The sequence below is a fragment of the Cokeromyces recurvatus genome (genome assembly GCF_025118155.1).
Source record: "Cokeromyces recurvatus strain NRRL 2243 chromosome Unknown BX663scaffold_18, whole genome shotgun sequence".
Lineage (NCBI taxonomy): Eukaryota > Fungi > Mucoromycota > Mucoromycetes > Mucorales > Mucoraceae > Cokeromyces > Cokeromyces recurvatus.
Genome location: NW_026251404.1, coordinates 139,902 through 164,854, shown reverse-complemented (window position 1 = coordinate 164,854; position 24,953 = coordinate 139,902). Strand labels below are relative to the sequence as shown.

Genomic DNA, 24,953 nt, shown 5'->3' with positions numbered 1-24,953 from the left:
ATTATAGCTATATACATCAACTGAGGATTGTATAAGGAGACAGAAAGGAGGAGAGCATATAAAACAATAGATTTTTTTTTTTGCATGTATAAATATATTCTCCTTTTGTAGGTACTTTTTATAGTTTTATTAATTTTTTTTTCTTTTTTTATAAATACTTGTATTACGCTAGATTGTAACTTTATATGAGAACAAGTTCTGTAATGTTATCTAAATATTACCTTATGATATCCAAGCTTTATATATCTATTTGAAAGGGAACAATCTATAATATACCCTTTTGATCTGTTTTTCTTTTCTTTTTTTTTTCTTACTCCTTAAATGGAACAAAAGCCATCTCTCTCTGTCTCTCTCTTTTTTTTCTTTTTGTATAAGAAAGGTGTCTGTGCATAAATAAAATCAAGTATTAATTTATTATGTATACAAGACGTACATATATTATATAAATTTATGTATGTTGATGCTTATAAAAAAAAAAAAAAAAAAAAAAAAAAAAAAAAAAAAAGAGAGAATTATTACATCTTTCTTTCTTCCTCTCTCTCTCTCTCTCTTTCTTTCTTTTCTTTTTTTTATTACATATATCTTTCTTTTACTATTATTACTCATTACTTTCCTTTTCTTTTTGTCTTTTTCCTCTTATTTTTTATTTTTCGTGTGTGTGTGTGTGTGTGTAGCGTATGATGAACTATTACCTTCCTTCTCCTCCTCAATCTCCAGTATTGACGAGTACAATTGAAAAAGCGATGTGTGGCTCCTGTGATAAAGTATTATCCTCTGATTGGTTTTGTTCAGATTGTCATTCTAAATGTGATTTCTGTAATCGATTTCTTACTGATTCAGACGACTATTGTACTCGTTGTTGGTATTTGGATAATGAAAAGCATTGTTTAATTCGAAAGCAACAGCAGCAACTCTATACGAATAGTCGCCATCAACAACTTTATCTTTACTTCATCTTCCTTCAACAGCAAAATGGTAGTTACTATTAACTCTGCTTATGTATTATTATTCTATTTTATTTTTTTTTGAAAAGGAAGAGAAGCACGAAATATATACATAAATGTATATATTGTCAAAGACTCCTACTCAAACTGTTTATATGATGGTTTTATTTACCATTGATTTTCTTATCCTTTCCTTTCCTTTCCCTTCCTTTTATTTTATTTATTTTATTTTATTTTATTTACTCTTATAATAAAAAAAAATAATGTACAGATTTCCTATATACATATTTTAAAGTATTATTATAACATATTTCTTAACAACGTCTAGAAAAAAAAAAAAAAAAAAAAAAAAAAAAAAAAAAAAAAAAAACTTATAAATTACATTATTTCTTTATTCTAATAAAAAGGGCATACAATAACAATAAAAACAATAATAACAAATATATGTATTAAATAAAATAGATATACTTAAATAATTAAAAAGAATCTACTACTTGGATATATATAAAAAAATTTTTTTCTTTCTTTCTTTCTTTTTAAATAGTCCATAATATTAAATTCTTTTCTTTCTGGTGATGGCTTGCAGTGGCAATTAAACCCCCTACTGAACTACAGGCAATGTTGACTACCATGCCTGGCTGGAATCCTGCTTGTTGTGGCTGAGCACCAGGCACACCAAACTCCCATAAAAACACCTCTTGATATCCACCAAATAATAAGGATGGCTTCTCACGACCATTTTTAACAAATGCACAACCAGATACCTTAGATTGTGGTATTTGACTGGCTACACATTTCCAATGTGCACTTTCATATACACAAATCTTATCCTCTGAGGAAGCAACAAGAAAGTTACCATCTACTGACCAATCAAAGCAACATACATTCTTACTATGATCAGTCGTGATCGTACGAATACCACTTGAAGATCCAGTTTGAGCAGAGGTAAGATCAACAATGAAAATTTGATTCCCAACTGCACAAGCAAGGATGGACGCATTCTTAGGATGGAACCGCATAGGGTTGGGTGAAAAACCGGACTTGGATTGTGTTAACTTGATCGATTTTTCACAGGCACCATTATTCAAGTCCCACACGTTCAATTCTCCTTCTGCATCAAGAGAACAAATAATACCAGGTCTTCCTGGTGCAAAATCAACAGCAGTGACTTGAGCACGACAATCAAATTTCAAGATTTGCTTAGGAATAGGAATAGCACTTTCATTTTCTGCTTCCTCTTCTTTACTTTCTTTATCTGCACTTGCAGCAATAGCTGACCCTATATCCCAAATACGTAATGTTTTATCATAGGATGATGTTGCTAAAAGATGACGGCCATCATTACTCCATCTGGCACAAGTAATATTAGAAGTATGACCATCTAAAGAATAAATCACTTTTTTCTCTTGAACGTTCCAAATCATCACTTTACGATCATGTCCAGCACTAGCTAACCATTTACCATCCATAGAAAATGAGACTGTAGATACCTTATTCGTATGCCCAGTAAGTTCAGAGTAAAGATGTAATAAAGAGGGTTGCTGATTATTCATATTCATTAACCCTTGTTGTCCGCTACCAATCATTGCATTTTCAAGATCAAGACCGCCACCCATACTTGCAAGGAAACTACCTCCAAATGAATCAAGGTCACCATTATCTCCTCCCATCAATAAGTTTTGTTCTGCTCCATCGTCACCAGAAGCAAACATCTCACCAAAATCTCCACTATCACCCATCATAAAGCGTTCAAGATCAAAAGAAAGCACGTTATTGGCTGCTGCTGCTGCTGCTGCTGCTGCCATACTGCTTGGATTGTTCACTGATGTTGGCTGTTGAGAATCATTATTCATAGGTGAACCCATATCATTAGTAGTGGTAGTCCATGTCATATTAGGTTGTTGTTGCTGAGGGGTATTACTACTTACATTATTATTACGATTTATCTGAGGCGAATTCATTTGTTGTTGTTGTTGTTGAGCTGCTAATCTTTGAGGCATAGTCATCATGGATGATTCATCATTAAGATTTTGTTGTTGAGCATGAGGACTAGCTTTATGCTTTAATTGTGGAGAAGGAGGTGCTTGTTGAGGTGTGACTGGGTTATTACCACCATTATTTGTCCTCTGTCTCTTTTGAGCTTGTGTTGTTTGAGCTTGTGTTGGTGTTGATGTTGTTGTTTGAGTTTGTTGTTGCTGAACTTGCTGCTGAGCTTGCTGCATAACATGATGTGCTTGTCGACGTTGGTAAAGAGCAACTGCAATATTTTTCTTTTTATCTGTTCCTTCAGGAGATTCATTACCAGTAGATATACTAGCATTATTTGGACTCACTGTCGTAGGATTTATATTAGGTGATGTGTTACTGCCCTGATTATTCATGTTTTGTGACGGCAATTGCTGAGATTTTTGTTGAGGTGTTGCCTGAGGATGTTGAGGTTGATTTTGTGCTTGAGCTTGAGCTTGGGCTTGAACTTGAGCCTGAGCCTGTGCTTGAGCTTGAGCTTGAGCCTGAGCCTTAGCTGCATGTGCTTGTGCTTGTGCTTGTGCTTGTGCTTGTGCTTGTTGTGCTTGCTGCTGCATCAAACGACGTTGATTCATCATTCTTTGTTGTTGAGTAGCTAAAAACTTGTTAAAAAAAAATATAGCGTTAATATATATGTGTTCAATATAATTTAATCAAGCTGATATTTTACTTGTTGTTGCTGTTGAGGAGATAATCCAGGTGGTATTTGCCCTTTATTCATCATATGTTGAGCAAGCATAAGATTTACTATAAAATAAATTTAGATAAAGAAATTTTGAACGCATATAAAATCAAATTATTTTTTTTTTATTTTTTTTTTTTTTACCATCACCGTTAAAAGGCATACCACCACTCATCATATTAGGGCTTTGCATATTTGGATTCATAGCTATTTGACCGCCTGGGCCAATCATATGAGGCCGGGCTTGTCCAGTAACTAAAAAAAATGATGAATATATTGTAAAAAAGAAAAAAAAATATATACAAAAGATACCTACGATTACCAGGTCCAGCTGTTGGACCAATTCCACGTTGAGATAAATCTACCTGTGGGCTTTGATTCATTGGATGTTGTTGCAAATTAAGAGATTGTTGATTTAAATGTGCTTGCTGTTGTTGAGGAGTAGTTTGAGGTAACTGCTGTCTTTGCTGCTGAGGAGTAGCAGCTTGAGCATGTTGCTGTTGAGCTATTTGTTGTTGTTGCTGTTGTTGCTGTTGTTGTTGCTGTTGCTGTTGTTGAGCCAACTGCTGTTGCTGGGCTAATTGTTGCTGTTGAATCATTGCTTGTTGATGCTGTTGCTGTTGAAACATTGCTTGTTGATGCATTTGAAGACGAGCTTGCGCTTGTGGATTATTTGCTAACATATTACTAAAAAGAAAATATATTTTTGAATTAATTATAGATCAGGTTTCTTTTTTTTTATTATTGTAAAAAAAAAATATAATTTTTACGGATTATTTCTCATGATATTAGCTTGTTGAGCCATTTGATATCTTCTTATTTGCATTTGAACAATAGCCTATTAAACGAATTAGTTCATAGGAACAAAAAAAAAGAAATATTACTTTATAAGGGAATACCTTTTCTTCTGGAGTTAAAGTTTGTTGATCACGACCTCCAAGACCTACTGCATTCATAGCGGCTATTACGAGAGCATTCTGTTGTTGTTGTTGTTGTTGAGCTCTTTGAGCATTTAACATATTTTGTTGTTGAATAGATAATTGATGGCCAGCCATAGGAGATGACATCATACCTTCAGGATGAGGGCCAGCTTGTTGTTGTATTTGTTGACGAGGTGAAAAAGAAGGTGAAGTCCCAGCAGCCATCCTATGCTGTTGATTTAAGTTAGCAGGCATGCTTTGAGGTGTATTTACGATTGTATTATTATGTGGAGGTGGTGGCATCCCACTATTATTAGGTAATGATGCAGCACTATTAGCGGGAGATGGGCGACTGCCCTGTTGTTCATAATATATTTGCTGTTGTTGTTGTTGATGGAAAGGTATTTGTGGAGATTGATTTACTCTTTGTAATGAAGCTCTACGCTGCTGAGCTTGAGCTTGTGCTTGCGCCTGTGCTTGCGCCTGTGCTTGTGCTTGAGCTTGAGCTTGAGCTTGTGCCTGTGCCTGTGCCTGTGCTTGGGCTTGAGCTTGAGCTTGTTGTTGGGCTTGTTGCTGAGCTTGTTGCTGAGCTTGCTGTTCAGCTAATTGTTGGGCTTGCTGTTCGGCCAACTGTTGGGCTTGATGAATATTATAAGCTCTTTGTTTTTCTAATGCTTCTTCCCGTTTAATTCTTATTTGGGTATGACGCTAGAAAATTTTATATGTTTATATAAAGGGAAAGTTTTAAAATATGTTATAAATAAACAAATATGTGGAATGTTTTTTAAATTTTTATTACCTCATCATAAGCAACAGCTTCCTTACTTGCTTCAGCATCCTTTTTCTTAGCCATATAAAGGTCGTTTAATATACACCACCAGTCTTGTAAGAAAGGAGTTTCAGTATCATTAGGAATGGGTTCATCAATGGGAACATTAGCTTCAGTTGAAAATGCTTGTGCAGTTTGATGAAACTTCTTTTTTTTACAATAATCATAAATGTATAAATTTAAAAGTTCAGTAGATCTTAAATCCATATTACGCGTATTTTGTCTAAATTGAACCATAATAAATATTATTAAAAAAGATACTGGGTAGGAAGAAGCAATAGAAAGATTATATAAATTGTATTAAAAAAGAAAAGAAAAAGAATATTTTAAATTCTCCTTTTTTTTACAAAAAAAAAAAAAAAAAAAAATAAAGTAGTATTCACGTTGAAAAGCAGCCAATTTTCGGGGATTAAAATGTGCTTGCAGTAGTGGTAGTTTCTCAATTTTGATTTCAGACGATTTGCTTTTTTTATTGGGCAAAAATTATTTTTAATATCAGACGATTTCTTATGAGTTCCCAATTTTTTTTTTTTCAACCTGTCCATTTTTCTCTAATAATATCAACCCTAATCAACGTAGGTTGCTAACTAATGACCAAGAATATAACCAGAGAACAGGCAATATTTATTTATTTTTTTGCCATAAATACACCGAATCTAACGTGAAAAAGTTTTTGAAAAGAATGGAAAGTTTTGAAGATGTCGACGTTTGCTACGACAATAATCCCATGCAGCCTATGTTACTTTGTAACGAAAGGATTGATTCTGAGCCTTTAAAATACAAGAGATATAGTATTAGCCCAGTTTTGATAGAAAACTCTTTAATTCAATAAATAAAAGTATGGATTTATTGACACGGAGAGTCGTCATCATGACTTTAAAATCAGTAAAGTCGCCTATTTGCTTCATTGTTTGTAATTAAGACGACAGTTGAATAATTGCAAGTCTTTCGCATTATTCAACAATTACTCCCTGTCAAAAACTTTGAAATGATTTCCGTAGAAATACAAGTCAATGATAATTTTTTGTAATTTGGGATTGTTTCTACAAGATTGTTTGTTCAGTTTTTTTTTTTTTTTTTTTTTTTTTTTTTTTTTGTAGACTTCATATTATTTGTTTACTCGTCTTCAAATCACTCATATTGGTCGTAAATCCTGCATAATCTAATACCATCACCACACAAGCTTTATCATTTTCTTGAATAAAAGTTAAAAAGTCTACAGAATAATTGCTTTTCCAAAATTTGATTGATCCTATATTATTTAGTTTTTTACCCTGAGTGTTTCCAACAACTTGGCCTAATTCCGATAATTAAGTATTTTGTGTGATGATATGATTTAAAGAAGAAGAAAGGAAAGAGAACAAAAGGAAGTATAGTTTGAAACTGTTTACTCAATGTAAAAAGAATGATATAAAGACTATTTCGTGTCTAAACAACTACTTGTATTTATGCTAATGAATCGTGAATCAAAGAGATAGAAATAACAAGAAAAAAAAAGGATAAGTCATGAAACAGTGTTAGTATTTAGATATACATTGTGTTGATTCAAGCTACTGATTTCTATGGATTATCTATTGCGCGTTATAATAATCTGATTTAAGATTTAAATTGTTTGATCTGAGCATGCATAGGTTCCTGATGTCTTTTATATTTTTATTATATTGGATCGAAGACGACCTGAATCCTTTATTAAGCTTATAAAAATAAATATTCAAAACTGACGCGATATCTTATTTAGTTGACGCGTTTAGTTGATTAGATGTCAATAGCGTTTATATTATATTATTTATAAGGTGTTACATACAGTAAGATATGATATCTTTTATTCTATACTCAGGCTTATAGTTTATCTTGAATTATGTAATTTATCTTTTATAATATTACTTATGCTTATATCCAGAGCTTGTTCTATAACATTTTGATCATAAAAAGCCTTTCTTTACGTTGCTGTAAGGTGATATGAAAACTTTTTCAACAAGTGACTTTTAACATAATATATTCACCATTCTTTGTAATAGAGTTGCTCTATTGCTACTTGGTGTTTTTGACTTTCTGCAATAACCAACAATTTGATATCCATCATTCTTCAATTGGTTTATGAAGTCATGATGTCTTGGTATTATATTTACAATGTTTTTTTTTTTTTTTTTTTTTTTTTTTTTTTTTTTTTTTTTTTTTTTTTTTTTTTTTTTACAAGATCAACTACAGAATTAGAGTTAATTTATTTCGATTATCTTGCATTACCATTTACAAGCTTTACCATAATATCCGCTACTCAAAACATCTAAGTAACGTCTTCTGACCTTTTCGGTTTTCTGTGTTTCTTTTTACAACTTTACGTTCTGATTCGTCTGATAAAAAAAAAAAAAAATTGACGTTTTGCTTTGTTCAACTATTGGCTAAATGCCAAAGGTGTACTTTTGTCAAATTTTTCCGTAAAAGTCCAAACAGCCTCCTAGAATCATGCACATAGTCTAATTCGTACGGGGAGTCAGACGAAAATTCTATTTCCGGTCGATATACATAGTTTTATGAAATTTACAATTTGTGCGTCATTGCCTATATTATAATATTGTTAGCAATGATTTAGTTTATCGAATTTATTTTTACTTACAGAACAAGACATCTCTCTTTGCATTTTTGATATTTCCAATTTCTTCTTTTGATTTATACAAGCTGAATAAACTTGGGGCACCAAATATTCGTGCTTCACAAACAATCTCTGGTTCATTTGGATTACTTCTGTAACAAATTTCAGCTTCCTTCATCTTTGCTATTCTTTCAGAACAGATTTTAACATTCTCTTCATTATTTTTTTTTTTTTTTTTTTTTTTTTACAATAAAAAATGCAGCTTGCTTCTTCACGAGAGATAGTATCCATTTTAGACTGTGAATAAAAGCAGTGAAATGGACCAGTTGAAATTTTTTCTTTTTTTCTAAGCAGTGTGCTATGATTGTAGCCATCTTTACAACTAAGTTAATAGAAATAAACGATTATTTATTACATAATAAAGAGGTTATTCAAATAAAACTAGTGTATTGTACTTTACAGCGTAATATTCATTCTATAACATTCAGTTTTAACAACAATCATTGTTAGAATGTTCAAGCACTAGTAATAATTCAATACAGAATTCAAACAGGATTATGACTGTTATATCTAATTACATTTATAATATTATGTAATAACATCTTAGGGGATGATAATAATAATAGTGGCATATAAATAACCGGTATTATTGTTATAGCTGGAGTATTCACTGTGAATTAATATTAACGCGTTGCTTACCCCGGAAATCATAATTTGTAACTGTGGCGGCTCAGGGAGAATAGAGAATAAAAATATATCTTATTTCAAGCAGAATTATTCGAATACAATATTGACACATAATGCTTTATTATATCAGTATTCACTTATCCAAATCACACTTCTATTAATATCACTTACCTTACAAAGAATATATATATATATATTTTTATAAATATATATATAAATAGCCCTTGTCATTTTTCCATAATATTTTTTTCTTGGTACAATTTTTGTATTATTTTTCTTTTAATATACAGAGTTTTCACAGACTTGTCTTTTCTGTTTCCTCTTTTCCTATCTTTTGCATTTAAAACAAACGCCTATATGCTAAATAGTACTACAGATAATCTTTCTACTGATAGAAATATAGTAACATGTTTTTTTCCCTCCCTATTATTTGCTAAATCCAACTGTAGTTTTCGTTATTATATTCCTATACAAAATAAACAAATATTAATAAATGCCTATACAAGTTCAATGTACGCATCTTGTTCTATTTTTATTTCTTCTGTAATAAGCTTGGCTTTTTTTTTAATTCGTCCTTACTCTCTTGAGATAAGCATATTCAACAACGCCAAGTTTATGAACTATCAACTATTATAAATAATATAGTGATCTATATGAATACGATAAACGAATTTTAATCATAAAAAAAAAGAAAGAAAGAAAGCATAACTGATCAGATATACCTGGCGTAAATGAATGGTTTATTACAAAAAAATCTGAGAGCATTAGAACTTACAAGAGGCTACTCAAATTAGTTTTATGAAAAAAAAAAGGCTTTGATTCTATTAGTACCTCACAAAATTGTTGCAAAGAAGACACTCATATTTAAAAAATAATTGCTAATAGATGTGGTTGCTGATTACTGAATTTAATAAACACATAATCAGGCTATAAAACACGTATATAAAAATGTTATGTATTTATGTTTGAATTAAGAATTTTGTTTCTATAAAAAAAAGTGTCCATTTACAGTGTTAATTGTGTCTCTTGTTATGATCACTATGAATATGAGCAAACTGAAAGTTTTTTTTTTTTTTTTTTTATCTTCAGGGTAAGTATCATATTGGTAAAACTCTTGGGGGTTGATTTATTGAAGTTATAATGTTCCTTATTTTATTTTATTTTTTTCTTTTAGGAGCCATTTAAAAAATATGGGGTAAAATTTACCTAACATGATCATGGAATAGAGAATGTAACTCATAGAAGATATAGTTTAATAAAAATATATAATACTTTAACTTGGATAATGGAATTTATTTTTGATAAAAAAAAAAAAAAGATATCAACTCAAGTTTTAATTGCCTGCAATAAATAAGTAAACTAGTAGACCAACCACAAAATTATATATCAAGACTTATTCCTTTAAACTTGATAAACTCTAATCCTATTCTGTTTGTAAAAGGTGGTTTCTACCGTATCTCCCGTTGAAATTTGCCTGTTCATAGCATATTGTTTTGAATTCAAATTTATACTAAGATTGGTTATAATTAAATAAAAAGAAAAAAGAAAAGGCTATTTGGTAATATGCATGTATCTTTCAATGAATGATGATATTAATGATTTAAAAGAAAAAATTTATAAATAAATATATATAAAAATAGAACTAGAGGTGATAGTGGCAGTAGTATGTTATATATATATATATATACGTGCGCACATAGGAGAATACTATTGACCAAAACCATTAGTGTCAACAGCACGTCTATGTTCGATTTGATGCTCTGGAGTATAATCTAAATGAACAAAGGCTCTTTCAACGTTATCTAACATTTCAAATGCATTTTGTAAAGCTTCTCCTACGTCATGGGCATCTTGTAATTTACATTCTGGTGGTAATATGATATCGACTTCTACTAATAAGCGATCACCGACATAATAGGCTCTTACCTAAAATTATAACGTAAGTACATTATTTTTATTATTCTTATGTAGAATAATTACTTACAGTTTCTATAGAAATAATTTTACTAGAAAATCTATATGCCATATATGTTAATTGTTTGATATCATCAGCACATGCAGCTTGACCTGTCAATCTACGAATATTTTCAAATAATACAATCATCCATTCATAGATGATATAAACTGATAGTAAAATAGCCCCGACTGCATCTAGCCAAGGCAATTTAATCCAAACAGCTAATATGTATAAATATATATAAAAATATATATAAAGAAAAGTATTAGAAATAGTATGATATAATAAAGAATAAAGCTTTTTTTTTTTTTTTACCAAGAACAGGAAATATGGTGCTTGCAATATTAAATACAACATCATTTTCATGATCTTGAGCTAAGGCTTGAACACTAGAGCTTCCTTTAATTGTTAAACACCAAATCCATAAAAGACCTTTAATAAGAATATTAGCACCTAATAACGCCAGCGCTACAGGGCTTAAATCAATAGGAGGTATATTTGTACTTTCTTCTGTTAAACGTTCAAGGGATGAAACCAATACTTGTGAGAAGGAAGTTGTAATAACCACTGCAAATACAATGATTCCTAGTGGTTCCATTCTTGACTATATATATATATATATATATATATTAGTGTAAATACATCATTATTACGTATAGGGCGGTCATACCTTTCCTACAGGATAAGCATATATATTTTTTTGTCTAATTAAACGCATTGTAATAAAGATAATTGCGTTACTTAAGATATCCAGGAAACTTTCAAATGCAGAAGCCAAAATGGCCATTGATCCTGAAACAATAGCCAGTAATACTTTTGTTAAAAATAATGCAATATTAGCAACCAAGGAGAGATTGATAGCTAAATGAATGATCCAAGTAGGAGAGGTAGTTACTTTTGAATTCGTTGTTGATAGTTTTGTCAATAATGGGACACCCACATTCATTTCCTCATCTATCATATTTTTGTTCTGTTCTAAATTAGTCTCTGTCAAACTACTATCAGTAGACATCGATCCATAACAACTAGGTTTCTGGATTTCTTCAATCACTCTATCAACAGCTTCGAATCGATCAATAATTTCATTTTGATTCTAATATGTATATTTGTAATCAATTATTATTATTATTAGACAGGGCAGGTTACACCTCAAAAAAAAAGGTGTGTTACCTTATAAAACTCGCGAATAGCTTTATTCTTAATTTGATTAATTTGTTCATCTGGGATTCGAAGCGCATAAAAATGAGCAGGTGGTGATTTTATACTGTTTGCTAAAGTGGAAGTTGAAAGCCTTCTCTTTAAAGATGGTCTTTCCAAATCCTCTTCATGCTGTTGATTAGTGTCCATGATAGTATAGGAGTAGATATATAAATATATATGTTTTATATATATAGGTATATAGATATATAGATATATAAATATATAGATATGTAGATATATAGATATTAGAAAAAAAAAAAGGAGAATATTTCTTTCTTTTTTTTTTTTTTTTTTAAAAAAAACAATAAAATGTCTATAAAAAGTAAAACTATCTATTTGTTTCAAGTGAAGGAAATGAAACACCGGGGGGCGTATTATAAGGGGATTTGCGGAAGCTAATTACTAAACAATATCTGCCCAATGCATGCTTTTCTATTATTTTAATATTTGCTGGCGGACCTATAAAGCAGTTGTAAATTATGATGTATTTGTGCGTAAAAAAAATGAAATTAAATCAAGTAAAAAAAATATCTGTCAATACAATAACAAACATTCTTCTAAAAGTAGAAAATTCTCTTATCATATTGTACTAAACAGTATATTAAACACACACACACATACACACAAAACTTCTTATGGCATACCTCAATATATTGGATTTTATTAGTAATTGAATCTTTTTTTTTTCTTTTGAGAAAAAAAGAAATACAAGACACAATTATATACTTTAAACAAGCATTGTAACAAAACTAGTAGCACAAATAATAACCAAGGCAGAAAATAAATAGATCATAGATTTATCAATTGGCATCAATGTGTTTGCAGCATTATGATTAGCAGCTGCGGTACTTGTTTGAGCAATAGAGGAAGCTGATCTCAAGGAGCTCAAAACATTAGAATTAGACTGCATGGCACTGCTGGCAGAGCTTTGAGCACTGGTAATGCTACTGATTTGACCAGTAGAAGTGGCAGCAAGTTCAGCAGAAATACGACTATAAGCAGAACTAGCAGAGTTCATCAGAGTAGACTTGGCGGGACCATCAGACATGGAAGCTGAAATGGATGCAAGCCTAAAAAAAGTAAATTGTTTAATTATGCGTTGATTTATATGTATACATATATAATCTTACTTGCTACTAAGAGAGGAAAGTGCAGGAGCTGCAAAAAAAAAAAAAAAAAAAAAAAGAATAAGGTTCTTTCATTGGAGAAAGCAAAGTAAAAATGATAGATGGTATACCTTGTGTAACAACACTGCCAAGAATAGAAAGAATGACAGCAAAGATAGCGGCAAATTTAAAATTCATTATAATGATTAAACAATAGAAAAAAGATATGAATATGCATTATTATTTTCTTGTATCTTTATATACTACATCAAATCCTTTTTTTTTTTTTTCTAATCTGATACCTTTCACTAAGGATTCGAACAATTTCATATATTTTTTCTTGGAGGCTTTTTTCTTCTCATCATACATTTACCACACCCATGTTTTTTTCATGTTGTTCTTTTGATTTGAGACAAACAAAACGTGATGGCAGCAGTTTTTTATTTTATTTTTTTTTCTTAGAAACACAAAAAAGTAATCCAATAAAAATGCGTGGCTTAGTAAATAAGGACTAAATAGAAAAAAAGCTTAGAATCTATAAAATCTATGACAATGTGATGGCGGAGTAGGAAATAATGAAGCTGAAGAAAAAAAAAAAGAAATGAATAGCTGTTACTTGGGCCTTTTTTTTTAAAAAAAATATAATTATTTCATCTAAAATTAATCAAGATGCTTCACAAGAATCATCAAAATAATCATCGTCCTACAAAATCGTCTCTTACCATTGTCCTCAAGATTGGTACCTCTTCCATCTGTAATGAAGTTACACATTTTCCTTTATTATCAAACCTTTCAGCTTTAGTAGAAAGCGTTCTGAATTTAAGAAGTTATGGTCATCGAGTAATTCTTGTTACAAGTGCTGCAGTTGGTACCGGTTTACGTAGATTAAATATGGCCGAAAAGCCTTCTAAGCTAGCTGCTCGACAGGTAAAAAAAAACAAACCAATTATATATATATATATATGAATGTATGTATATGTATTACTATTTTGATGTATTTAAAGTATTTAATCATTTATTTATATATGCGTAGGCTGTTGCTGCTGTTGGTCAAGGCCGTTTAATGGCTTTATATGATGATTTATTTGGTCAATTTCATCAACCTGTTGCACAAATTCTTCTAACAAAAAATGACCTTGCTGATGTAAGTCCTTTCTTAACTGTATACACATATACATGTATATATATATATATATATATTTTTTATTTGATTTTATTTACTAATATATATATTATCATTAAGCGTTCTCAATATCTTAATGCGGTTAATTGTGTAGAAGAGTTGTTAGATATGGGTGTTGTACCAATTGTAAATGAAAATGATACTATTTCAACCCAAGGTATTCGTTTTGGTGACAATGATACTTTATCGGCTATTATAGCAGGTATGGTCAAAGCCGATTATTTATTTTTGTTAACAGACGTGGACTGCCTTTATACCGATAATCCTCGCACAAATCCTAATGCAAAGCCTGTAACAGTGTGTGAAGATATGCTCAAATTAAAAGAACAAGGTAATAAAAAAAAAAAAGAGAGAATGAAATATCCTGCATGCATGCATCATTAATTAACTAAAAAAAAAAAATGGTTGTTATAGTTTCAGTTGCTTCTATGGGTTCGGCCCTTGGTACAGGTGGTATGGCAACAAAATTAGTTGCTGCAGAACTTGCTACTGCTGCTGGTGTAACAACAATTATAACAAATGGTTCAAAACCTAACAATATTATCAACATCATTAAAGCCGATAGAAAAACATCGGACGAATTTACAGAGGAACATCCACTTCACACTCGATTTATTGCTAAAAATAATCCAATGTTAGATCGTAAATGGTGGATTCAATATGGATTGCATACAGCAGGAGTTATTTATGTGGATGAAGGTGCGGCTACTGCTATATTAAAGCCTCGTTTAAAAAGTAGTTTGTTTGCCGCTGGTATTGTAGATGTTGAAGGTAATTTTGTTGCTCAACAAGCAGTTAATATTGTGCTTCGTGAAAAGACCAAAGAAGGTGAAACAAAAGATATTATTATCGGTAAAGGCCTTGTTAATTATCCAAGTATCGAAATTAATCGTATTAAGCATTGTCGCAGTACGGAGATTGCTTCTATCTTGGGTTATGTTGATTCTGAATGTGTCATTCATCGTGATAATCTTGTTCGATTGCAGGACGAAATTTAGAAACACATATACACATACACAAGCGAAAAAAAAAAAAAAAAAAAAGGGAAAAGATATGCTCATAAATTTTCCTATTATTTCATGCATTATGTTTATTATGTTAAAAACTCATCAATTTCTTTTTCAACTCATATAATTTTCTATGCAGCTCTTCTTTTTCATTTTCGCTCTGTGCATATCGAATCTTAAAATCAATTAAACTAGTCTCCATCTTCTGTAATTGGTCTTCTAGAGCTGAGTTCTTTCCTATTAAACTAGCATTTTCCTCGCAAAGATTTTCAAAGTCATCCTTTGTTTTTGATTCAATCTTTTCTGGTAACGTATTTACTGCATTTTGTAATGTTAATACTAATGTACGAAGTGAATTACCTTCTTCTTTCATAAGATTTAATTGATTTAATGTCTCACTAAGTTGTCCATTTATATCTTGGTGTTCTTGTTTCAATGTGCTTACATTCGTCTCGAGTGATTTGAGTTGTTTTTCAAGTTTGATATTTGATTTTTGTAGTTCATCTATTAACTGAGCATCTACTAATTCCTTTTGTAATTGTAATTTGTGTTCCTTTTCTAATTGAGTTAATCTTTTAAGGGGAATTTCTAACTCACAGGCATCATGGACGAACCGTCGATCATCATCCTATAGTAATAGATCTGTTGTTAGTACTTTATACTACTTTGCATGTGTGTGTGTGTGTGTATTGACTACCTTGTATTCTTTAAAAAGTCCATTTTTCAAGAAATCCAATAAATGTTCAAAATCAAACCCAAGGATCGCAGTCTGATTTCGTTTCAATAAAGCCAAAGCGAATTTAAATATGGAGCTAATACCTTCAGTAAAGATAACATCATAAATACGGAAAACTAGATCCAAGGGAAATTTGTAGGCAAATAAAGTCATAAACCATTGTGAAGCATACATTGTTGAATTGATGCCCTGTTCTTTTAAATGTCGTGAGATATGTGGAAGGTATTCTTGTAATAGATTGTCAAATTGATAAAGTCGTAGCTGTAATCCATCCATCTCTGGTGTAAAATGACCTCGAATACCGTATTTGTTATTCATTAACTGTACAAGTAAACAAAAAGCATCTTCATCAGGCATCTTTTATATATAAAAAAATTATTATTATATGTGTAACGAAAAGATTAAAATTTCTTAATGCAAACTTACATTTAGCAACATAGGTCCAACAATAAATGCTAATCCTTGACAATATCCTACTTCATTATCATATAAACTGTAAGCACGAACTACGTTATAAAGGCCTCCTTGCCCTTGTCCATCTGTCTCCTTAAAATAAGTATGACCAGGAAAAGTGCGTGCTAAATCTCGCTGAATCATTTTATCATATGGACTTTGAAGTTTTAACAATTCCATGTATTTTAAAACTAGGTCTTCATTCTTTGATTTAGTTAATAGCTGCCAAACCATACCACGAATAGAAGGAGGTATGCCAAATCGAATCTGTTTAATCAAGTCCTTATTCACTTTATTCAAATTTTGATAATCGCACATTATGCCTGCCCAAAAATCTTTAAAGAGAAAATAAATAAATAAATGCGCATATTGTATTATAGGATAGAATAGAAATAGAATAAACATTTACCCCAATCATACTCATCACCTTTATTTTGTGATACAAGGCTTTGTTTTATAGATTGTCGCTTTAGATTCTTCATCGCTTTCGATTTAGGATCGTTGGTATTTTCTGTATTTAATTGCTCCATTTGTGCTAATAAAGCCTCCTGAAATCCTGGTAAAGGAGATATAATGCTTGTTGGTCTAGACAATCGTTTCTGTCGAGCAGCAAATGAAGCAGAAGGTCTAGAAGATATACTTTTAATACTTGAAGAAGTCGAATTTTGTTTTGTGGAAGGTCGCCTTGATGAAATCAATGATGTGCTATTTGTTGTAAAAGAAGAACGAAAGGGTGACCAAAGTGCAAAAACAGATTTAGCTGTAGATATACTTGAAATCGATTCATTATCTACACTCTCACGAACATGATGTGTTGTAGTTGTACCAGGAGACACTGTAGTTTCGTAGATAGCATCTCTTGTATTGTTTATTCTTGTTGGTATAGGTACCGGATTGACTTCAGGTTTTTTACCTGATACAAGAGCAGATGTAATGATCTTTAAAGGATTATGACTTTCATTATCTTTGTTTTTTACTTCTTGTTCTTCCGATATTGAAGGTGTTGTCGAAATTGTATCTTGTGAAAGTGTACGCAAAGGCTTTTCAAAATAAGATGCTGATTCATTGAATGAAGATAAAGATGATGATAAATCTACATACTCAATATGTTCGTTATCATCACTTGATTCTATATAATGGGCATTAATTATTATTATTATTATTATTATTTTAAAAAAAGAAAGAAAGAAAGAAAGGACATTATTCTATCAAGTTACTTCTATTGTGATTTGATTCGTTGTTTGACATGTCTTTACAATCAGTTGATCTAGATGTTAATGAGTCATTATCTAAATCTAGCACTGTATTTTGAGAATGGTCTTCTCCAAGTGGTGGTATAATAGCATCTGATTCAATGCTTGGCATTATAAATTAGATTATAAATAAAGGTAATAAAAGAAGATATTTACAAAGAAGGTTGTACGTGTAGTTTAATTATGATTTTGTATTTTATGTTCCGCATTAAAAAACAATATTATCGAACAGTTTTTCTTTTTTTAGCATTTACATGTATACATGTACATTGCTGCTTTCACTCAGAAATTGTCTATATTAATTTTTTTTCCATCTACATATAGCCTCCTGTTATTGGATATATCAATATATAAGTTGATAGACACGTATATATACTATATGTATTCATCTGTTGAGCTTGAGGATGTTAATTATGAAATCTTTTCAAGTAACAATCTGAGCAATATCTTAAACTCTACTCGGTTATTCATCGTTAATAATGACATTCTTTTTGTATGTATTTACTATTTAAAGACGTTTAGTTTTATAAAGTGAATTCATTATAAACATAATTTGATTTTTATCATTTTCCAAGTGATCAAAAAAAAAATCCATTTATGATAGCTTTGATTATATTACATAATATATAAATGATATCTGATAACTTGACTCATATTTGGAAGAGAGTTATATTTAAAAAAAAAAGGCAAAGGGTAGCAAGTCCTATTATAGAATAAATGACCAGTCTACTCGCCATTATTTTTATTTTATTTTATGTAAACATGCATTGAATACACTATTTACCTTTTTTTTTTTTTTGAATAATCTTTTTTTTTTTTCTTTTTCATTTCCCTTTTTTTTTTTAGTAACAATGATTAATTATAACATTGTGATCAGTACACTCTTTGTTTACTTGATTAAAGTAATACCCATTGAAGCAGCAGAGATAAAAATGTTTTGTAAATGCTTTTGTGGTTCCAACTCAACTATATTCGAACTCCCAACGACCGATTTAAAGCCCTGTGGTAATTGTACAAAGCAATTCTGTTTAGATAATGTGAAAGATGGCATGTGTGATGGTATTGCTGATGAAACATGCCCTAGTAATGACTTTAAAACGGCTTGTTTTGGTAATTTATTAATGATACAACAGGTTTTGGTTATTGATGTGAGGAGGGCAATTAACTAACCATCTATTAAAACGAAATAGCCCGCGATTCATATAAAGATGAAGTTATTGTTCGTTCATTTTTGATCATTACTATTTGTTTAATATTATTCTCCTTAGTTAGACCCTACATTGTCAAATGGCAAAAGGTAACTTTAACGTGTAACTCTATCCCATATAATAATAATATCAATAGAAACGAGCAATAAGAGTGCAATATCAAACTGTACCAAACGATGAGCAATAGATTATTATTATGTATGAATAAACTCTGTATATACAACTTCTTGCATTTACAAATATAAACAAATTATTTATTTAAAAGAAGATACATTTGCATAGTAATAAACACATATTCACGCTTAATTCTCTTTTGAATCTTTATTTTATTTCTTAAAAAAAAAAAAAAAGGAATAAGAGGGTAGGGTAGTTTGGGGGGATAATTTTAATTATGCTACATAGCTGTACATGTCTTTTTGATTTTCAACACGTTCAATATATTCTTTCTCCTATAGTGTAAGTCCAGTTAAATACACACACACATACACATACACACACTTTTTTTTCATTTTTAGAGTCTTTTTAACTTACCAATAAAACATCAATACACTTCTTGATAGCAGGCACACGAGGTTTAAATCTTGATTGTAATTGAGTAATCACTTCTTCTATAAGAGCTACGTGTTTCATCACTTTACGTGTCTTCATGATTCTTACAATAGCTGCTTGCATAACAAACATTCTATCTTCTTCAATTGTTTTATGTGTTTCATCTGCTTCTGCCTTTTGTTCTGTCTTCATTTGCATATTCAGGTTGATACGAATTTTTTTACTCTTAAATTCATGATTCAACACATAACGTGAATCTGCATCACCCACATTGTCTGCATCACGTAATAAAAGAACTTTAGCCTTTACGAGAATACCAAGTGCTGGATTTAAGGCTTCAGGAGATAAAGCAGTGCTCTTTTGTAACTCTTTATATGTACAACTATCAGTTGTATTGAATTGAAGTAAAATACCCATTTGGTAAGCAGACACCATGAATGTATAGCCGACTTTACTTCCCTTAAGATAATGTGTTTTAAGTTCAGCCTTTGAAAGCTGGAATAACCAATTCAGTTTACGGCCTGAATGCTTATTCTGATAGAATTTTTGAAAGCGGTCATAGATCTTTACAACATCATCAGGAAGATTAAATGATGTAGAAGGAGTTGAAAGTGGCCAGGAACCAGTACCAAGTACAAGAATATTGAAATCAACTAATTATAATAATAATAAAAAGTCAATATGAATATACATATATAATCATCTCCATATTATATACCTCCTGAGGAACCTTCAGGGTTTTGTTGAATTAAATCCTTAAATTGATCATTTAACTCTTTACTAAGTGACATATCAGTTAACATACGTTGAAGTTTAGAGGTATATTCGAAACCACAAGCTTCTTTCAATTTAGAGATCATGGAACCTTCAGCATCATCAGAAGCAGAAGTACCATTCACTAAACGTTTAGCTAACATCTTACTATAGAATTTCTGGAATACATCCTTATCCTCTACATATTTGAATACAGTCATAACATCATTTAAAACATCCTCCAATTCATCTTCTTCAGGATTTTTAGCACTCTTCTTGAGAAGTTGATCACAGAAACGAGCCAGTAATTCGGGTGATTTACTAGAAGAAGATTTACATACCTTATTACGGTTTACGAATTCGCCACATGCTTTATCAAGAGCAGCGACAAATCCAGCTTCCCCATTAAATGCAGTTTGAACAAGATCATTGTATTTCTTATGTACTTCTAAAAGTGTATCCACATAACTCTTAGGATCGATAGCCTCGGATTCATTTTGTGAAATACGTTCAATCGCACTAAGACCTGCTTTCTTCACATGTGCTTCAAAGTTAACTCTTAATGGATTTAAACCATCCGGAATACGAGCTAAAAGCATATACATACGATGAAGGTCTAATTCAAACAATAGATTAATAAATAAAAAAAAAGGGGAGGAGAATTACACACTAATCAGTTGAAAACTTTATATACCATCTTGTTTATCTGCATTAAGCAAACTTTGGAAACCATCCCAAAGGCTTTCTTCTTGATTTTTGACAAGAACAGTTTCACAAATAGGAATTAGAGTTTTATGGGTCGTAGGATGAAGATACATTTGAACACGACTCTCTTCCTCATTCAATCGGCCCTCTGCCTTCTTCATGTATTCAGGAATACTATTTTCGCTAATGAATTTTTCAGATTCTGTCTTGTAATACACTTCAGTTGCTTCAAGGAAAGCCTTTTCGAAATAATCTTTATAAACATCCAAATTTGATTTTGATGAATCGTTATGATCAAGTCCAAGAGAAACTAAGCAAATAAGGTAAATATAAAGCTGTACCTTTACGAGTTTATAAAACGACCTTATAGTTTACCTAATGAATCTACAACATTTTTAATAAGACCTGTTTCGATTACTTCCCCATTTCGTTGTTTAGTAATTAACTTTAATACAGCAGCAATGATATTATGATGCGTATATTCAAACATATATTTCTTCCAACTAACGAGTGTTAGCTAATAAACAAAAAAGAAAAAAAAAGGATTACTACATAAAAAAAAAAGACTCTAAAAATAAGAATAAAGCTTACAGTGAATACATCATATACATCACTTTTCCTGTCTTCATCAATCTCACGCTTAACCCAATAACGATTTAAATACATAAAAATATTATTGACAACGCGTGCAGCAGCAGTATATCTTGTCCATTGTTTAGTATAATATTGTAATAGTGATTCGTCCATGTACTGTTCAGATTCCTTTCTAATCTTTCCAAGATGAGCTTCAAGATAATGACAAAGATTAAGATAAACTTCTCCACCAATTAAAGGAGGTGCAGGTGCAGCTATAATGTAAACACATTAGTTAATATATATATGCACATTTATAAAAAAAAACACACATATATATATATTTATATATATTACGTCTTCGAGTATTAGGTCCACTAGCAATTGAAGTAGAGGTTTGCATGTTAGAATCACTTCGAGCACAATAATTATGCACAGCACTAGATGTAATAATAAAGTTAGTCGTGTATGTATATGCATTAAACATTAAAAATACCTATAAAGAATAGAATAACGTGTTCGATCTAAACCTTCCTCAAAACGACACATGATTTGATCAAGGCCTTCTTCTAAAAAAGCCCAAGTAGCTTTAAAATCATTACCAGGAGGTAACTGCATTGATGACATGTTGTTGTTAATTTAATAATTTATATTTATTTTTTATACTGTATAAATATTAAAAAAAGAAAAAGAAGAGAGAGAGAGAGAGAGAGAAAAGGAGGAGAAGGATAATATCAAAAGAAGGGAATAAAAAAATAAAAAAAAAAATAAAAAAAAATAAAAAATTGTGTGTATTACGTATCTTTAAGCAAATACAGTGACAATATATTTTCTTCTTCACTAAATAGAAATTTGAAACTTTTAAATGAAAAAAAAGAAAAAAATATTTTATTGGCTAAATAGAAAACTGCTATAAAAATTTTGAAAATGATAATTTCTCCCTACTATTACTATAAAGAAGTATACAAGTACAGAAGAATAAATTTATATTAATAATGAGGAGTAACCAACTATTTATACCATATACTGAAGCCTATACAAAAAGAAAGGGGGAAGCTAATATTCTTCTATTGTGCATATTTGTAAATAAATACCTGGTTATAAAGGAGGTTTTTTTTAACTAAATGAGAATGTTAAAGTCTAAAGACTACTATCTTCTGCTAAAAAATAAAATAAAAAAAAAAAACACCAGGTAATGATTGATAGTATGTTATTAGAAGATAGTCTAAACATTTCACCTGCAAAGTATTTATATAACAGCAATAGTGAGAGGTCAATAAATACCTGCACTCACATCCTTTTGGTCTCTGCTTTGATTGATTTCAAATTTAATTGTATTATTGTATGTGTAACTGATATCGTCATACGCTTTGAAAGCTCAAAAGAATAATGTACTACCTATACATCAAATTAATATTTACACACTACATAAATGTCTTTTTTTGCTTAATGAATGATAAGCAAATCTAAAGTAACTCTCATATTTATATATATATTGGCTGACAATTACTGCTAGAAATTAATAGTAAACAGAACGAACATGAAGGTAGTAAGTTCACAGAGTCAGAGTCTGATGATTAATTCAAAGATCTTAGGGTAGCGTTCTCTTAGTTTAAAGTAGAGCCTTTAAAGTTCTTTATAATAATACATGTCTTGTGAAAGAGAATAGTTTACTATAATCTATAATTTCTGTTATATTTAAAAGTATATGTTTATGTAGATGTATACATTTATTTTAATCATGTTTCAGTGATATATTTTTATATTTAAATGAACGTTTGTTTATTCAGTTGTCTGTCAATGTACAAAATATACTTTATGCATATCATTCTTCTTCTGAAGCAGAACCAGCATCATCAAATTCATCGTCATTTGCAATGTCAGAATCATCCTAATGAATAAATAAATAAAAACCATGTCAAATGTTAAAATAATAATAAAAAGAAGCTCCCTTCCCGAACTTACCATATTATATGAAACACTTGCTTCCTCTAATTTTGCTTTGATATCTTGATATTTAGGGTTAACCAACATAATAGGGGTTAACTTGTTACGATTTTCAATTCTATTTTTATATCTGTCAATACAATTTTTATATTTATTTAACTCGCACAAACTTACTGTGGATTAGCACCAGCTGCTAACAATAATTCAACCATGGCAGCCGCCATTTCATGGTCTTCATTAGCATATTGAACTGCAATGTGTAAAGGTGTTTCTCCTTCTAGTAAGTTTTTCATATCCAGGTCAATATCATCGTAATTAACAAGAACTTCAAGACAGCCAATTGAGCCAGACTTGGCACTACATACATTTACTTTATTTATATACATTCTAAATAACACACACACACTTCATTATCCAGAAACTTACGCATAATGAGCTGCTGTATTTCCTGCTCCATCTCTAAAAGAGATATCGCATTGACCTTCATCTAATAATTTTTCTAAATCTTCTTCTTGGTCATTTCGACATAAAGCCAACATGAGTTCATCTTGGTTAATATTTTTTCGTTACTATCTAGTTTTTCTTTCGATAAAAATATATATATTTTTTTAATAAAAAAAAATCAAGAACTTACTGGAAGAAGCACCTTGGTCCTCAGTCATTATTAAACAGACAAAAATGAAAAGTAAAGAAGAAGAAAAAAAAAAAAGAAAAAGAAAATGGGCTTGATTTTAATAAAATTCTGGGCTTTATATTATTTTTAATGACACATTTATTTAATTTTCAGTCATACTTACTGGAATCAAGTAGTCTGCACAACAACATTCAAAGCCAAAAATGAACATGACAGAATTTTATGCTTTTTTTTTTTGACTTGCATGTAATAAGTATATTGAATACAACGTGATAATTTTATAACAAAAGTAAAAAGAAATCACGCTACCGCAACAGATTATAAAGCATAAATATTGAATTAAATAAGAAAATAAAGACAAGACGCGCTTTGACATAAAATAGGACTAAAAGTACTTTTAGTTACATTTAATTATTGTTAATTTCTAATTTGTCCTTCTTCCTTATCTTATATACCTGATAATTTATGATAGATAATATAAGTAGAGTGTATACGTTTTATGATTATGATGTTCTCTATAAACAGAAGCAATATAATATACACCATCGAGATATAGCAGTTTTCTGCTTTATATATAAATAAATAGAATGGGTGGCGTGTAGTAGTTAAAGTAATAACGATAAGTATTTTATGATATATCTTTACATATTTTTTGTAATTGCTCTCTTCATATGCATGTGTCTTGAAGTTTGACATCTTGAGTAATATTACATTGTGCTATCTAATTAGTAGTTTTTTTTTTCTTTACTGCTATCAAGCTTATTACCTATATTCTCAAGTCCCTTCTTAACTACTTTTCCCCTCTATACTTCTTAATCTCATATATTAATATGCCTTATTTTTATCTTTTCTCCTTTTCTTTTTTTTTATTCAGATTTATCTAAACATAAGACAGTACATTGTTTCATTTCTATTATTTGTCTTCAACTATTAGAAAATTTATATGATGCTTAATAGATCATAGTCGTATAAGCTATAAGGAGTAGGCGCTGTTTATGTATTCATGTATTTT

The 24,953-nt window shown here is 30.4% G+C and overlaps 10 protein-coding genes across 10 annotated transcripts; 3 read left to right on the top strand and 7 right to left on the bottom strand.

Moving 5' to 3' along the window:
* Nucleotides 1–1,389: 1,389 nt before the first annotated feature.
* BX663DRAFT_514217 (uncharacterized protein) lies at nt 1,390–5,737 on the bottom strand. Its single transcript, XM_051528272.1, has 7 exons — nt 5,371–5,737; nt 4,551–5,279; nt 4,422–4,489; nt 3,968–4,338; nt 3,796–3,906; nt 3,640–3,716; nt 1,390–3,571 (listed from the first exon to the last, which is right to left on the bottom strand). Exons 1-7 carry the CDS (start codon nt 5,635–5,637, stop codon nt 1,481–1,483), a joined length of 3,714 nt encoding a protein of 1,237 aa, XP_051381347.1. The 5' UTR covers nt 5,638–5,737; the 3' UTR covers nt 1,390–1,480.
* Nucleotides 5,738–5,906: 169 nt separating this feature from the next.
* On the top strand, nt 5,907–6,442 carry BX663DRAFT_514215 (uncharacterized protein). Its single transcript, XM_051528271.1, has 2 exons — nt 5,907–6,017; nt 6,071–6,442. The coding sequence occupies exons 1-2, from the start codon at nt 5,991–5,993 to the stop codon at nt 6,230–6,232; spliced, it is 189 nt and encodes a 62-aa protein (XP_051381346.1). The 5' UTR covers nt 5,907–5,990; the 3' UTR covers nt 6,233–6,442.
* On the bottom strand, nt 5,907–8,168 carry BX663DRAFT_544132 (uncharacterized protein; the record flags this gene model as incomplete). Its single annotated transcript, XM_051530878.1, has 5 exons — nt 5,907–6,443; nt 6,521–6,652; nt 6,674–6,697; nt 7,704–7,751; nt 8,015–8,168. The coding sequence occupies 5 exons, from the start codon at nt 8,166–8,168 to the stop codon at nt 6,358–6,360; spliced, it is 444 nt and encodes a 147-aa protein (XP_051381345.1). The 3' UTR covers nt 5,907–6,357.
* A 2,061-nt stretch (nt 8,169–10,229) lies between these two features.
* On the bottom strand, nt 10,230–12,128 carry BX663DRAFT_514213 (uncharacterized protein). Its single transcript, XM_051528270.1, has 4 exons — nt 11,805–12,128; nt 11,305–11,727; nt 10,950–11,238; nt 10,230–10,855 (listed from the first exon to the last, which is right to left on the bottom strand). Exons 1-4 carry the CDS (start codon nt 11,979–11,981, stop codon nt 10,641–10,643), a joined length of 1,104 nt encoding a protein of 367 aa, XP_051381344.1. The 5' UTR covers nt 11,982–12,128; the 3' UTR covers nt 10,230–10,640.
* Nucleotides 12,129–12,561: 433 nt separating this feature from the next.
* On the bottom strand, nt 12,562–13,138 carry BX663DRAFT_553168 (uncharacterized protein; the record flags this gene model as incomplete). Its single annotated transcript, XM_051531423.1, has 3 exons — nt 12,562–12,904; nt 12,965–12,992; nt 13,072–13,138. 3 exons carry the CDS (start codon nt 13,136–13,138, stop codon nt 12,562–12,564), a joined length of 438 nt encoding a protein of 145 aa, XP_051381343.1.
* A 471-nt stretch (nt 13,139–13,609) lies between these two features.
* On the top strand, nt 13,610–15,121 carry BX663DRAFT_553167 (glutamate 5-kinase; the record flags this gene model as incomplete). The annotated part of the gene is made up of 4 exons (XM_051531422.1): nt 13,610–13,867; nt 13,974–14,084; nt 14,184–14,454; nt 14,538–15,121. 4 exons carry the CDS (start codon nt 13,610–13,612, stop codon nt 15,119–15,121), a joined length of 1,224 nt encoding a protein of 407 aa, XP_051381342.1.
* Nucleotides 15,122–15,221: 100 nt separating this feature from the next.
* On the bottom strand, nt 15,222–17,717 carry BX663DRAFT_537083 (rab-GTPase-TBC domain-containing protein; the record flags this gene model as incomplete). Its single annotated transcript, XM_051530649.1, has 5 exons — nt 17,537–17,717; nt 16,729–17,448; nt 16,293–16,654; nt 15,828–16,223; nt 15,222–15,758 (listed from the first exon to the last, which is right to left on the bottom strand). Exons 1-5 carry the CDS (start codon nt 17,682–17,684, stop codon nt 15,222–15,224), a joined length of 2,163 nt encoding a protein of 720 aa, XP_051381341.1. The 5' UTR covers nt 17,685–17,717.
* A 634-nt stretch (nt 17,718–18,351) lies between these two features.
* Nucleotides 18,352–19,086, top strand: BX663DRAFT_514207 (uncharacterized protein). The gene is made up of 3 exons (XM_051528269.1): nt 18,352–18,682; nt 18,763–18,869; nt 18,917–19,086. Exons 1-3 carry the CDS (start codon nt 18,424–18,426, stop codon nt 18,965–18,967), a joined length of 417 nt encoding a protein of 138 aa, XP_051381340.1. The 5' UTR covers nt 18,352–18,423; the 3' UTR covers nt 18,968–19,086.
* Nucleotides 19,087–19,139: 53 nt separating this feature from the next.
* On the bottom strand, nt 19,140–22,128 carry BX663DRAFT_514203 (Cullin). Its single transcript, XM_051528268.1, has 8 exons — nt 21,857–22,128; nt 21,718–21,800; nt 21,379–21,635; nt 21,163–21,304; nt 20,777–21,097; nt 20,048–20,698; nt 19,312–19,982; nt 19,140–19,229 (listed from the first exon to the last, which is right to left on the bottom strand). The coding sequence occupies exons 1-8, from the start codon at nt 21,985–21,987 to the stop codon at nt 19,170–19,172; spliced, it is 2,316 nt and encodes a 771-aa protein (XP_051381339.1). The 5' UTR covers nt 21,988–22,128; the 3' UTR covers nt 19,140–19,169.
* Nucleotides 22,129–23,046: 918 nt separating this feature from the next.
* BX663DRAFT_514200 (ankyrin) lies at nt 23,047–24,027 on the bottom strand. Its single transcript, XM_051528267.1, has 5 exons — nt 23,942–24,027; nt 23,734–23,854; nt 23,482–23,664; nt 23,326–23,425; nt 23,047–23,251 (listed from the first exon to the last, which is right to left on the bottom strand). Exons 1-5 carry the CDS (start codon nt 23,967–23,969, stop codon nt 23,186–23,188), a joined length of 498 nt encoding a protein of 165 aa, XP_051381338.1. The 5' UTR covers nt 23,970–24,027; the 3' UTR covers nt 23,047–23,185.
* Between the last annotated feature and the right edge of the window lie 926 nt (nt 24,028–24,953).

Coding starts and splice junctions, on each gene's coding strand:
- BX663DRAFT_514217 (XM_051528272.1), bottom strand. CDS start 5,637: ATGGTTCAATTTAGACAAAATACGCGTAATATGGATTTAAGATCTACT. Junction 3,717..3,795: donor TATGCCTTTTAACGGTGATG/GTAAAAAAAAAA, acceptor TTTATTTTATAG/TAAATCTTATGCTTGCTCAA. Junction 3,572..3,639: donor CTCCTCAACAGCAACAACAA/GTAAAATATCAG, acceptor TTTTTTAACAAG/TTTTTAGCTACTCAACAACA.
- BX663DRAFT_514215 (XM_051528271.1), top strand. CDS start 5,991: ATGACCAAGAATATAACCAGAGAACAG. Junction 6,018..6,070: donor AGAATATAACCAGAGAACAG/GCAATATTTATT, acceptor AACGTGAAAAAG/TTTTTGAAAAGAATGGAAAG.
- BX663DRAFT_514213 (XM_051528270.1), bottom strand. CDS start 11,981: ATGGACACTAATCAACAGCATGAAGAGGATTTGGAAAGACCATCTTTA. Junction 11,728..11,804: donor CTATTCGCGAGTTTTATAAG/GTAACACACCTT, acceptor TATACATATTAG/AATCAAAATGAAATTATTGA. Junction 10,856..10,949: donor CACCATATTTCCTGTTCTTG/GTAAAAAAAAAA, acceptor TATACATATTAG/CTGTTTGGATTAAATTGCCT.
- BX663DRAFT_514207 (XM_051528269.1), top strand. CDS start 18,424: ATGATTAATTATAACATTGTGATCAGTACACTCTTTGTTTACTTGATT. Junction 18,683..18,762: donor CTTTAAAACGGCTTGTTTTG/GTAATTTATTAA, acceptor AAAACGAAATAG/CCCGCGATTCATATAAAGAT. Junction 18,870..18,916: donor ACATTGTCAAATGGCAAAAG/GTAACTTTAACG, acceptor TAATATCAATAG/AAACGAGCAATAAGAGTGCA.
- BX663DRAFT_514203 (XM_051528268.1), bottom strand. CDS start 21,987: ATGTCATCAATGCAGTTACCTCCTGGTAATGATTTTAAAGCTACTTGG. Junction 19,983..20,047: donor CCCTGAAGGTTCCTCAGGAG/GTATATAATATG, acceptor TATTATAATTAG/TTGATTTCAATATTCTTGTA. Junction 19,230..19,311: donor AGTGTATTGATGTTTTATTG/GTAAGTTAAAAA, acceptor CTTACACTATAG/GAGAAAGAATATATTGAACG.
- BX663DRAFT_514200 (XM_051528267.1), bottom strand. CDS start 23,969: ATGACTGAGGACCAAGGTGCTTCTTCCA. Junction 23,665..23,733: donor AATACAGCAGCTCATTATGC/GTAAGTTTCTGG, acceptor AAATGTATGTAG/TGCCAAGTCTGGCTCAATTG. Junction 23,426..23,481: donor GCAGCTGGTGCTAATCCACA/GTAAGTTTGTGC, acceptor ATATAAAAATAG/AATTGAAAATCGTAACAAGT.